The sequence below is a fragment of the Triplophysa rosa genome, linkage group LG2 (assembly GCF_024868665.1).
Source record: "Triplophysa rosa linkage group LG2, Trosa_1v2, whole genome shotgun sequence".
In the NCBI taxonomy this organism is placed as follows: domain Eukaryota; kingdom Metazoa; phylum Chordata; class Actinopteri; order Cypriniformes; family Nemacheilidae; genus Triplophysa; species Triplophysa rosa.
This window is the reverse complement of record NC_079891.1, coordinates 23,573,504-23,587,297: the sequence shown is the minus strand read 5'-3', so window position 1 is coordinate 23,587,297 and position 13,794 is coordinate 23,573,504. Positions and strand designations below refer to the sequence as shown.

Sequence of the window (13,794 nt, the reverse complement as noted above, 5' to 3'; positions counted from 1 at the left end):
TTTTTTATGTAACATAGAAAGGGATTACTGCAATTACGATAATGAGATTTTGAGCATTTTTTTATTCGGTATACCTCTTCTTTCTTATTTCCTTCGTCTTGTCTTTGTTCTCTAACAGCTGTGCGGGAGTGGGGTGGGTCTCACCCAGGGGGGTCAACAGCGCCTGATTCACAGAATAATTAAGTCTTGAATGAAAGTGCTTGATTAACTCTTTTAATTACTGCTTTTAATATTCGACAACCTACAGTAAAGCTACATTAATTGGGCAATATCCTTATATCAATTTTTTATAATTTGACTTCTTTTGTAAATCATTGTCTGCATTTGTTTTTAAGTTTGTGTGCATTAACTAATCTGTAAAACAGAAATTTTCTGTCAGCTGGAGAGACAGAAATATACTTTCAAATAATCGTTTTTATTGGGATATATAATAAATAGTTTACCCTGTTTTTCTTTTACAGTTATTGACCGTATTTCAAAAATAAACTGTAAAAATGACGAAGTCAATTTGCAGACCTTTCACGTTTTTTTTGGCCATATTTCAAAAATACATAAAAAATCTACACTGTAAAAAAGAAATCCTGTACAAAATGGATAAAGTACTGGCAGAGAATTACCAGTACATTTTCCTTTATTTTATGGACATTTCCGTTAATGATAAAATGCAATTTAATGCAGGGCAAAATGTAAAATACAGGTAAAACAACTGTAAAAATGAATACAAAAAATTCCTTCATATTAATACAGTATATTGTGCCCTATTTTTACGGATTTTTTTAGACTGTACGACTTCTTGGATTTCTCCTAGTAGAACATTTTATTGCTCTTTCATTGCTCAGTGAAGTTATTTCTTAAATTTTAATAGTTCTAGTAAGAGTTGCATGCCCATAGAATAACTACAATAATTTTGTTTTGAAAAAATCAGACGGACAATATTTGAGGTTGTAATAAAATCAGATTTTTGAGGGCAGATTCTCATATCTGGCACAATTGTCTGAGCACAATTTCAGACGTTCTTGAGAAGCAACAACAACCAAGAGCTGGGGAAGAGAGAGAAAAATGCTCAAGTTAAATTGGGTAGAGCGTTTATGACATACAAACCTGTTATAGCTATACTAAAGAAGATATGACCCTGTGCCACATGCTAAAAATTCTTCATCCAGTTTAGCTGCATAGAGCTCTCTATTTCAGATGAGTCCTCTTACAGAAGAGACAGGACATTCATAACCCCACAGGACCTTACAGAGAACAGTAATAATGACACTAAAGTGCTATATGGATGGAAATGTCATCCATCTCTCTTTACTCAGGATGGCTTAGTTCTGCTGTTTGATCTCTCAGTGGACTCCTGTAGCGAGACACTGTTTTCCGCCTACTGCAGTGCAACCCTAATTCCCACTGTTTATTTGTGCGGTACTACAAACTGAAATAAAAACTACCATCATATCCCACATGATTCTCAGCAATCAGTAGCGAAGGCGGTGCTGATGAACACATGGATTTCAATACCACAACTTGAAATGAATATCTATAGGAGAACCACATGTGGCTTGTATTTAGGGGCTCCTATAGTCTGTGTAATTGACTGCAGTGGAATAAACCTCTGTTCCGTCCAATCAATACACAGACACGCCCACACGAGCACGCACATATGTCCTGATCGCTTTTTCCAATCTCATTACATCTATTTTCTTTCTATGCAAAGCACTGTTTTCATCCACTCACACAAAATTTCTATAGAGAACATCTGAGACCCTCCGGCGCGGTAATCCATCTCACTTTCACCTTCATGAATTAGAGATTAATCTCATTTCTTGCTGGTGTTGTAGTGCAGTGCGGAACAGTCCAGGAGTGATGTCTTGGATTCACATTTTTTTCTCCAAGCATTTGAAAACAACCTCTGCCATAGAAGAGCACATGGGGGGTGGGGGGGGGATTTTGGCCCGTTTGTATTTAGATGCTTTGCGGGGGTTCCAGTATTGATTTTGTATTGATTAAAGCTTTTGTGGCGTGGGCTGAGAATAACTGCTAACTTTAGATCGGCGGTGAGGTAAACTGTGGGAAACAAAACACTGGCAGGAATTCCAGTTCTACCTCCACATTCCACAGCGGTGAGGTGGAGACGCACGCAGGTATTTCAGGCGTTAGTTCGAGACGATTATAATGTTTTGGTGTGGCCTAAGAACTAGAACTATTGTGGGTAACTTGCAAAGTATGCACAGTTAATCCTCAAAGGAAACAAAGTATTTTTCACACAGCCAGGGATGGACGGGCCCATGAAACATCATTAGATTTATGTCGGCCTGAACTGTCGCATGCTGTATTGCTATATACAGTATACATTTATTTTCACTGAATTTCGATGTTTTGTTTAGGTGGTTAGCAGAAATACAGACTGTGTAATTGACTTTTTCTGTAATTTATTGGTTGACTTTGCAGGTTGTTGGCTGTTGAATGTTGAATGCATTGTGTTCTGCAAGTCGCTTTGGATGAAAGTGACTGCCAATTGCATTAACGTGAATGTAGATAATAATGCAATGTAAACTCGCATAGATACCTGCATTTAAATCCAGTTCTGATGTTCTCCGCTTTTCAATTAACTGGGTGCCTTGAATGCATTTGAGTATGGTTTTGTGATTACACGTACAGTACAGTACATCCTGTTTTGTGCTTGGCTTTCAGCAGGTGAGGAGATTTACTGGAATTGAAAAAATCAGGAAGTTGATATGTGCTTGTTTATCCCAAGGTGTAAGAGAGGCTCTAAGATAGCATCTGATCGTAGCAAAATAACCAAAATGACACAGCTAAATTTCCCATGGATTTGAAAATGACATGTAATGGGTTGGTTTGCCTAACGAAACCATTTTGTTGCCAAGTATATAAAGACACACAATGACAAAATGACATAGAAATTCACATACAGCTTCATCGCTGTTTAATTGCAAGCAGTGGTGTGATGATAACACATACAGATCAGTTTCACTGCAGGCATGATATTTCAGTAGATCGGTCCTTTGACCCCCTTATTAATACACATATCACAAAACACAAAAAGGTCTGTGCACCTATTTATTTACACAGTCACTTTTGAATTGAGGGAAAATTACATATTTTTCTTCTTAATAAAGACTCTGTAAACACAGACGGCCAGTGAAGTCCAGGTTAAATATTTGCCCTGGCAATGTGGAACGCTTCCAAGGCTACTTTAAAGACAAAGGCGAGCTTAGAGTAGTTAGGTTCATTGGCCTTTCTTGTAGATTTGTTTGCAGAGACTATTTAAAGAGAAACAAGAAGGCTTATGTAGATATTTAGATGATAATCTTTTTTCCCCTTTACATATTTAGCTCAATAAATATAATATAAAAGCTACTCAAATTAATTGTATTTCTCCATGTTATTTTTATTTCGTTAACCAAACCTACCTCAGCAGATATGTTATGCGCCTATTCCAAAAAAAATCAGAGGAAACATTGCGGTTCTAAACTCCATCCTTCATCCACAACATCATACATCAGTAGTGCAAAAATGTACAACTGTTGACGTTCTGTACAGACCTGAGCTCTATTTGGCCACTTGCAGGCATTACGGGATCAGAGGTCAAGCCTGGAAGATCTCCCACACTGATATTCGTAAGTGTTGTGAAAATGGACTCGATCTAAAACATACCTGAGACTTCAGATCTCACAGGTGCACTGCCCCTCAGGCACACCCCCTCAACCCCCCGCCATACCTTCTTCTCCAGGAGCCTGTCAAACTCTCCGCCCTTAATCCCTGATGAGCTACACTCTATCAAAAAGACACATGTTGAGGCTTACAATCACCGCAAATCCTTTTTCCAAACAGACAAACACCCCCGTATACTGTACACACACATACGGTGTATCTGTTTGGACATGCTATGAGCTAAAAGCGGGCCACCAATTAAATTAGCAGGGTCAACGCAATTTAAACAAGCGCGACAGCCGTCGCTCACGCTACGTTAAATGAACATCAGATGGGCCAAAAGAGCAACCCAAAGAAAGACAAGCCCGTTTAAATAAACCAGACGAATCGCATCCTGGTTCTCAAAGGCTGTTAGTGGACGCTATCGTGTCAGAGTTTATTTTAAGACGCCGGTCTATTGAGTAAACGGTTTCTCCTGACAAAGATTTCTCATTCTGAGCGCCACTTGTGCCTATATATAATATATATTAATATGCTGACCTTATTGTTGAGGTCAGATAGGTGATCACGGTTGCGTGCTCTTCGTGAGGAAACAGCTGAGGCAGATGAATGAAAATAAATGACTCGGGAAGGTTAGAAGCATTTTGGACTCCCTCTCTCACGTTCTTGCGCAAGGTTTAGAGCTAGGTCAGGCTTAAGAAGTCAAGCTGTGTTTGGGGAAGCACTGGCTGTCACGGAAATGGCTCTTCGAGCATAAAGTAATGGATGTACTGAGACACAGATATATTTATAAATGAGAAATGTATTATTTTTGCACAGTTAAAGCAAACACCATAAACAGTAAAGCTGCAGTCCTTAACTTTGGCCTCTTTGTCGCCATCTCAGTTTGAAACATGTCAGTTATATGCAGAGTTATTTTCTTTACGTGGGTTAAGCTTTGGCACTGCTGCACTGTGCAGATGAATTCGAGCTCGGTGCTAAATGACTGACTGCTCACACCCCATCAGAGCACATATGTACATCAACGTGAAAGTAACGTGACCGTGTCTATACCAGATACACGTTTCACGAGTTCACACTCATACATATAATAGATAGAGAAAGATATGCGTGTTTTGTGAGCTGACCGAGGGGAGGGCTCCGAGTCCGGGATTAGGCCCGAACCCAGAGTTTTCCCTCGGTTTGAGGCTGCGTCCGAAATCGCATACTGTGACAGTACGTAATGAATTTGAATAAGTACCTACCTATCGGCCGTCAAAACAGTACGTTCTATATAGTATGAGTGGGAGTAGTATGAATACATTTCGGACATACTGCGTCCGCCATGTTTATGGTCATGTGACCCGTATGCTCTTTGACTTATGACGTATTAACAACAACCTACACGTTAGAGTTGATAAAAACATAATTTAGTCAGGAGAAATTGATTTATTGTCACTTACGTTAAAAACGGACGGCCGCATTAAAGTTTTCCGCTATATTTATTTGATTTACTTTTGAAATTTGACCGTTGCTCAGCTCCCATGGCATCATGGGATTGAGAAGTGTCCATCCGATCCACACTCACGAACCTCGGCGGAAGTAGTAGACCATCCGGGTATTTCTCGCCTACTGTTTTTTGCATACTGAGGTTTCGGACATACTATTCATGACTCATACTCATTTTCGCCTACTATATAGTACAGAGGTAGGCGATTTCGGACGCAGCCTAAGAGATTGTGCATTTAAACCCCTCATTGGATGGTTACTGAATGAGTATCACCTGTGGTAGATTAGGCTGATTATCTGACGTGTTCCTCTCGAACTTTGTTGATAAAACTTTATTTAAAACCATCACTAATATAGAATCAATTGTAGCGTTTGATATCACGCCGCGCCTGATGTAGACAAAAACTGTAAATGACATGGAAAATACCGCCTACTTTACGTCCTGCAAGGAATATATCTGAAACATGTCATCTGAACACATACCATATCTGCCGCTTTTGTTTTGACTATACGTGAAACAAAGACTTTTAAAAAAATAAATCACGATAGTGACGTCTTACCTACCTGTTAATGCAATCCTTTCAGATGTCGGAGCCAACTTTCAAAATCCCCGTCGATATTAGCTTTTGCTCTAGCACGAAGCTGTCACTTTAGCTCTCCAGAGCGCAAGGTTACTTTGTCATTAACAGATGTAATCAGCGTCAGAACTTAATAAATTAAGATGTTTACATGACATTCCCCAGACGATCGCTTTTAAACACAGCCATCTAGCTGATGATTTAAATTCCAAGCGACTGTTATAAGAATGAACAACACTCTGTCACCCATAGGGTGCTGCTGCAGCGCCATCCACACACATGAGATAAACTAGCCGGTTCCTCTCCTTTGTGTTTTCGGACGTGATGTAATGATGCAAAGAGGTACTCCCCCAAATTCAAATTTTCTGCATGGGGCGACCCGACAACGCAAATTATAAATCATTATTATGAGCTTAACGTTGTGAATCAGGGTAAGATAAGACAATCGTTTTGAACACTGATCTGTATGTATTTACTCAATAAAATGATTTCTGATTATTTTCACCCCAAAATGATCGCGGATTGCTGCTTTAAAGCAGCCCAGTATTGCATATTGCTGCAAAATTATGAGGAATATTAAATCATCTGTGCCTACATCAATACCCTCCAGCGTTCAGAGCCAAACTTGTAATTGTCCTTTAATGCAAATTTTATGGATCTACATTTCAAGAGACACCAGTTGTAAAATACAGCGGCGCTCTATACTGTAGCTATAAGGAACAATTACAGTTGCATTTGGGAATAACTGAGGGAGAAATGTGAGCCGTTTGTTCTGCATGAGGGCTTCAGACGAGCGAGACAAGCTCATAAACTCAATTACTGAGAGTTTTTCCATTACTTTCATATGTTTGTTTTCAAGAGTGCTTTAACCGAGTGTAGTAAAATGAGTGAAAGTAGAAGAGAGAGACGGCAAACCTCAAGTGACTGTGGGAGCCTTTAAAGTTCCAGTTCGATACGGGCAGCCAATCTTTTGTAGGTGTGATATATAGTATCAGCATGCACATCTACACGATAGAACCTTTACAAATGACTTTACAGTCAGATTGATTCGGCCATGTTGAATAATATTTATTTAGATTTTATGTTGCATTTTTAATTAACATTATCTGCTTACAATTAAATCGGGCAAATACATTTACATTTACATTTAGAAGACGCTTTTATCCAAAGCGACTTACAGATGAGGGAAACAATGGAAGCAATTGGAACAACATAAGGACAACAAAAAGCATAAGTGCAATAAAAGAAAATTGGTGTCATGTAGCCTATCACAGTATATACAGAGCTAAGGTGTTTTTATTTTTTGAAAGAGTAGAAAAGAGATAGAAGTCAGAACTGATCAGTCAGGTGTTGACAGAAGAGATGTGTTTTCAGACGGTTCTTAAAGATGGCTACAGAATCTGCTGATCTTAACTAATAAATAAACATCTACTCTTTATAAAAGACCATGAAGACATAACTAATAATTACAATATATGAGTAAAAACAATTTTATCATATTGGATCTAAATGATCATTTACCCTGTTTGTTTGCAGAAAAACAATGTAGCTAATGCATTTGTGTAGTGTCATTACAATTATGTACATCCCATGTGCTACTGGTGCTGACATCACACTGCACGGCACACTGTGGTGCTGCTGATAGCCCTTATCACACCTTCAGCTCACACTACAAGGGGTACAACTGAAAGTGTGTGTGTGTGTGCGTGTGCGCGTGCGTGCGTGCGTGCGTGCGTGCGTGCGTGCGTGCGTGTGTGTGTGCGTGCATGCTTGCGTGCGTTTCTCACAGAGGGGATTGCCGGAGAGTGTGTCCAAGCAGAACTAGAGCTGAGCCAGCTAGACTGGGCCGTCTAGTGTAGTGGAGCAATGCAGCAACGTATACAGTACTGTAACAAAGTAATTCCCTTCATGAACTGCATCTAAAGGTGCAGACATGCCTACTTCCCTCAGGGAGTTCCTCAAAATGGTGGATTACCCATCGTACTAAATTAACCCCCTGTCTGAGATTAAACATCCTCAAATACCTTCAAAAGAAAATACATAAACCTTTAGAGTCTGCTGCACCTCATAATCCAGATTACAAATCAAACTGCCTTCATTGCATCAGGCGTCAGGCTCAACCGAGGAGGAAACAGAAGACTTTAGATTAAATAATGTTAAGTGGCATCCGTCTGTCCATCCCTGTGGTGTTCCCTGCATTTCCTAATCCCTGTTTTAACTATAATCTAGCGTTGAGCTCAGTCTGTCTGGTGGAGGGACTGTTGCCAGCCAGCCTCCCTGATTATGTGCCATCACAGCCAAACCACGAATTTAATCAAACTAAATAGTTCACAACCTCAGTCCCATCAATCTGATCGCGCAGTCCCACTGGAGGCAGAGATGGAGACAGAAAGAAAAAAACATAGTTGGAAGCTAAAATAGGCCAACTGGAATGGAAATAGGAGGGCAAGGGGAAGGTAAATCAGCCCATGATTATAAAGAAGGAAAAATGCACAAGGGACTCTGGAAAGGCAGGTATTTTGAGCAACTATGCGACAGTCAGGCCACCACGTACACAACAATTGAGCTGCGACAATGTTACACACACACAACTGCACACATATTCTTAGTATAGAGGATCTATATTTGACACAAATTATAATATGAGCAAGAGCTTTTTCCCCAACTCATATACAGTATATATTAATAAAGTTTACTGTCTAGTTCTCGTTCATTTTACGCTTCCTTCTTTCTCATGAAGTATTGTCTCCCCTTTATTCTAAAAACTGTTTACTCACCAGTTTTGTTCAGCGTTGCAGTGAAAAAAGCTAAATTAGAGCTGTTCTCTTTTACAGCTATAAATATCTTTTGGTTAAATATTGACTGATTTTACAAGACTGACACACTCTAAACAAAACAGTTTTTGTGAGACTAAACTTTAAATTTATACACTTTTTGAGAGCAGTTATGAGAATTTGATGCAAAGGGTTTTTAAGTCAACCACAGCCTGGAACGGCTTGTAAAAAGTTAAATTGGCAGTTTGTGGATTTGACTGAAATAGCAAAAAACAAACTCCAATAAAGTGTTTTCACATGCTGTCTGTATCAGACCTTTAGTCTTTGTTACTAGATGTAACGGATGTAATGTAAACAATAACATTTTATTCACATGCAGTGCCTTGATGTGCATTTTCATTTTGTTATGTGTACCACATAAAATCACAATATCCAAAACGATGACCTCATTTTGGCATGCTAGACAACATTTGATCAATTTCCAGCCAATTTCCCATCCTTTTCACTGCATCACTGCAAACCATAAGACACCATGGCATCAAGAATTACTTCTAAATTATAGCTTAACCCCTATTTTAGCCATAACACAACCTCACACACGCTAGCTCAGAAACCACGCACAGGCCGTCTCTTCCTCACCCACACCGCTGATGAACTCCATTACCATGATGCATGTGTCGGACTGCAGTAGAAACGTCTGAACTGTCTTTCTCTCTCTCTCTCTCTCTCACTAAAGACTGCTGCTCACCACCACTGCAGGACGGCTGCGTCAGCTCTGTTATTTCCTTCTTAACCATGAAGGGGGCTTCATACTCACACGCACCCTTCTCATGTATAATGCATGAGGCGCAGAGGAGAGCCCCTCTACACTCTCTAATATGCAATCTAATTTGGCAACGGACAAAAACACTTTTTGCTGCAATCTACCTGCAGTCCTTAATCACACTCGCTTATATTAGCTATATCATATCTATTTATTTCAACAAAACTGTTTAAACGAGATGGATTCAGAGGCTATCACTGCCTGCGCACGAGAGGTTGTGTAACAGGACGTTTTTTCTCTACCATATAGAAAATTGAGTGTACAAACGGGTGGAAGCTTTCAACAGTACTTGACATTTTATATCTGAAAGAGGATGGCAAATCCATCTTGTCAGGATATTTTTTTGAGTGGAACGAGATGCCCTGATAAGATTCAATGGCCCAAGTAAACACGTCCTTTTCAGAATGAAATGTAAACTCTTCAGTAACAGTCCACCATCCTGTTTTTTCACGTGTTTCTTTGCAATTTTATTCCGTTTTATTGACTGACGTTTTACGTAGGCTGCGTTACGTGCGCACGAACTAACGCAGCTTTGTCGCTGTGCGTAATGTTTAAGTTTCAGAGCAGACTTTGCCAAAAAGTCACTGAATGGAGGTTTCCAGGGCTTTACAGTGTAATTGCTACACAAATCACAATTAAGCACATGCTGTAGAGGCGAGTTTGAGCGCTGTCAAATTGTCTGTGAAGTGCGCGCTACGGTGAACGCGCTGAACAGACTGTCAAATGCAGATACAGCAGAGCAGAGTCAGATGTTAGCATGGCTCAACACAGTGACACAATTTGTGAAATCACTTTAAGATGTATGTGGAAATATATATTTAAAGACTATAGATGTGTGCTGTGTGGTATACCATACAGACAGTGTGGTACTGCTAGCATTTCCTAAATCCATAGCCAGCAGCGCGCTCGTGCTTTGTCCCAAATCTCTAATTGCTTATCATTAGTTATTCATGAAAATTGCAACTATGCCATCTGACATGTCACTTCAGATCACCACTGGCTAATTCTTCATTTGACTTCGAGTACCCATTTAATAAACCAATTAATCCACATTTATTCGTGATGCTAAATTTAACTCGATAAAAACTAGCTGATTAAATCTTTCTAGTTTCTATGGAAACCGCGCTCTGCCTTTATTTCTGAATAACTTCCAAGGGCATCTTGCTTCTAGTGTAAGAGAGCAGCTAGTAAGGTTACTAATAATAAAATCTCGGATATAAAATGTGTCCCTCGAGATGTTTGCTCTAAATTACTTTGGACTATGATATTCTCGGGTAGAGCAAAGAAGACGCAAGTGTTTGAAATTAGGTCTGTCTTCTCTTATGCTATATGCACGGTCCATCATTATTACGTTCATCAAAAAGGTTCATAAGTAGCCTACGTTATGGCAGGCGATAATATTGTCAGTTACATTGTGAATTGTAAAATAAGTATGCATTGTTTTGTGGAGATTGTGTGCGCATTGATGGTGGTCATTTTTTCATTCATTTGAAATAAGGCTCATTACTGAAATGATACTGAATCACTGCCATATGTCATAAATAGACGCTTTTCGTTAAAGGCTATTTTTATTGTCACACCATGGTCAGCTTGGATTGATCTAAGATCAGTCACAATTGAAATCAATACCATGTTGGAACAACGGACCCTTACCGTTTATAGTTTGATTAAATCAAATAGCCTAAGACCCGAAACCTCGATCTTTAAACCAATTCAGTCAAATTCAGCATGTGTGCAGAGAGATGTTCAGATGATTACTTGACTTCTGTTAATAATTAAAATGTGTTTTTTCCGGGCCAACTGAAAGTAAAACATTAAACAACCCAAAGCATTACACACAGTGTGTCACCATTCTTCTGTGTCAAAACGAACCTCTTTAGACCAACAAAACACTGATCTTACCTGCTACGGTGTATCTATCCATGTAATTGAGCACATTCCCAAAACTCAGAATACCGGCGGCAACGAACGGAGACCGGCATCGAAGTAATGCGGCACGAAATTTCTGTCCGGGTCTGCAAGGATGCAGGTCCGGGCTGGATTTAAGGGTCGGGCTCATGCTTCCAGACAGCGTGTGCACCTCATCCGAACTGCTGCACCCCTCGATCTCACATCCATCGCTCTCCACGCACATCTTCTGGCACGACAGATCCAGCGCAAACGTTTGAACGATTTCTAAACGCGGATAAAAAACGGCTGCGGGCGAAAAAACGTAGCACCTCTAAACGGGCTTGAAAAACAAGTGCTAGTCGCTGAAGAGAAAAATCATTGATTTAATTATTGCTTCTTGCGCTGGGTACATGTCTGTCCAGTGACAGGACTCGGGAAGAGCTTTTCTCTCACTCCGAAGTGTGTACGAGGAGGAGGCGTGGCGCTGCACGCTAAACCCCGCCTCCCGCGGGCTAGTGCGGAGAAGGGCAACGGTAATCTGTGTGAAACAGTGGAATGTCACCAAAATTCAGGAGTCAGGACGCACCCACGGCGCTTGTGCGAAAGGCGGCTTTGTCTGTGTTAGGTTTTGTTGTAAGGTAGAGTTCAATGTACTGGAGGAACGCAGTGTAAATTGTCGAGCACGCTGCTCTGTTTATGTGTGAATAAAGAGAAAGCGCGTGACCAGAGGGGAAACGTATAGGCTTTAATATCGTTCCTTTTTCAGGTAGCGTACATAGGAGGAAAAATGAAGTGTAGCAGGTGTCAAAAATATAAAATAAATATAGCAGTGATTCTGAAAGCATAAAAATGAAAGGAAATTGACATTTGTGAATAAAAAAGTACTAAATACTTATTAGAAAATGTATTCATAAAATATTTGAGATGCAAAATACGGTTCGTTACAGAAGCCAGGGTCTCATACTTTCATACTTGCACTGTTGTTTAAAGAAATTTAAATTACGTGAGTGACATAATCCCAAAAATAATCCTAATTGCTATAATGTTCAGATTGTAGATTTGTATTATACGAATTAAGAAGTTTGTAAATTGGTAAATGTTTTGTATGGGTAATATTAGTTAACATTAGACTTAAGTCATAGAAACTATTTTATTCAATCTGAAAGCGACACGTCGTCTTCAGCACTCTGGACAGCTCATTATCACAATCTAAAATCCTACCCAGCGAATATATTTCTAATAATAAAACACAGTTCCACATCAACAAGACAGTAGTGATATTACACTGCATTCACTGACGCAGCGTGAGAAGAGATAGCCTATATTGACCTGACAAATGACGCTCGATCATCTTTGATTAAATGACCTATTTTTGCGGTTCTAAGTGTTTTATTCTTGAATTATTTCCTGAATCTATTCTGGTTTAATTCTTTATGGTTGTATTCGTCGCCTATGGTTCGATTCAGACCGAAACCCATCAATTAGCGCAGATCACATCAAATCACGCCATTATCTTAGTTTTCCCCTCCTTTCCTCTTCCTTGTTAATGCGATAATCACTTGTATTTGACAGCGCGCCATTCGTAACGCATTGTCAAATGAAGACGGACATCAAACCGCCCTTACAACAGTTATCCATCTCTCAAATGAACAGTTTTCCCAAGGGTCCCAAGGATCCTTTTGCGCAGCAGGAAATGTCAAAACGGAGGGGGTTTAGTTAAGATTTATCTCCAGCGCAGAAAAATATTTTAGGGAAGTGCATAATCTGCCTTGTGAGAGAAGGCTGAAAGATTTTCAGTGTGACCCTGTCTGTGAAAACGAAGTCTCAAAATTTAATTCTGAGTTTGATTTTAGCCATTAATTTCACTATGATTTCAATCGTTGACATGTCTTTATTCAGTCAATACTGAAAATATAAAAAATATATATATCTGCACAGAATGATCTCTACATTATGTTAATTGATGATTATTTTATATAGAAAACAGTCAAATGACTGTTTAAATAACTGGGTTTTCAAAGGCAGGGTCACATATGATTCCTCTTTATACAGTGCGTTTTAACATAAATTCTTATTAATGAAAGTTCCTAAAATGTTTGTTGTTGAGTTGTATTGTCAATCTTTATCCTTTAACAAAATTAGACAACTGGAGAGTAAGTTTAGAAAAAAAACATTAAATTAATTCATTTGTTCAATCATTTTATTTATGATAAATTATTTTCCATTTTCATTGCTGCGCATATTCCATAGACCTAATTGTTTGTGACTCATCCTTGTCACAGTTCAAACAAATTCAGCTACCTATTGCTAAATTGTGACCCTGGACAAGAAAACCTTGTCTTATGGGTCAATTTTTCAACTGAATTCCTAAGTTTGCCTTTGTCACATCCTGAGCTCCTTCTTGGCTTGGTTTTGTGCTTCATAGACTATCAGTATGCATATGCTTAGACTGATAAATAAAAGGAACACACACAGTGGAGAACATAGGTTGTGTTTTGGGAATGTGTATTTAAATTTTGTTTTTGTACTTCGCAACATTTATTATCACTAAAGGAAGCCTCTGCAACTCCTGTCCCTC

At 39.3% G+C, this 13,794-nt stretch overlaps 1 protein-coding gene across 1 annotated transcript in view; it reads right to left on the bottom strand.

Annotated features, from left to right (window-relative positions):
- Positions 1-11,682, bottom strand: part of LOC130550613 (sphingosine-1-phosphate transporter SPNS2-like) — a 48,493-nt gene extending 36,811 nt beyond the window's left edge. The window contains exon 1 of the mRNA XM_057328115.1: positions 11,229-11,682. Coding sequence (XP_057184098.1) covers positions 11,229-11,460 — 232 coding nt within the window. The 5' untranslated portion in view covers positions 11,461-11,682. The remainder of the gene's footprint in view (positions 1-11,228) is intronic.
- Between the last annotated feature and the right edge of the window lie 2,112 nt (positions 11,683-13,794).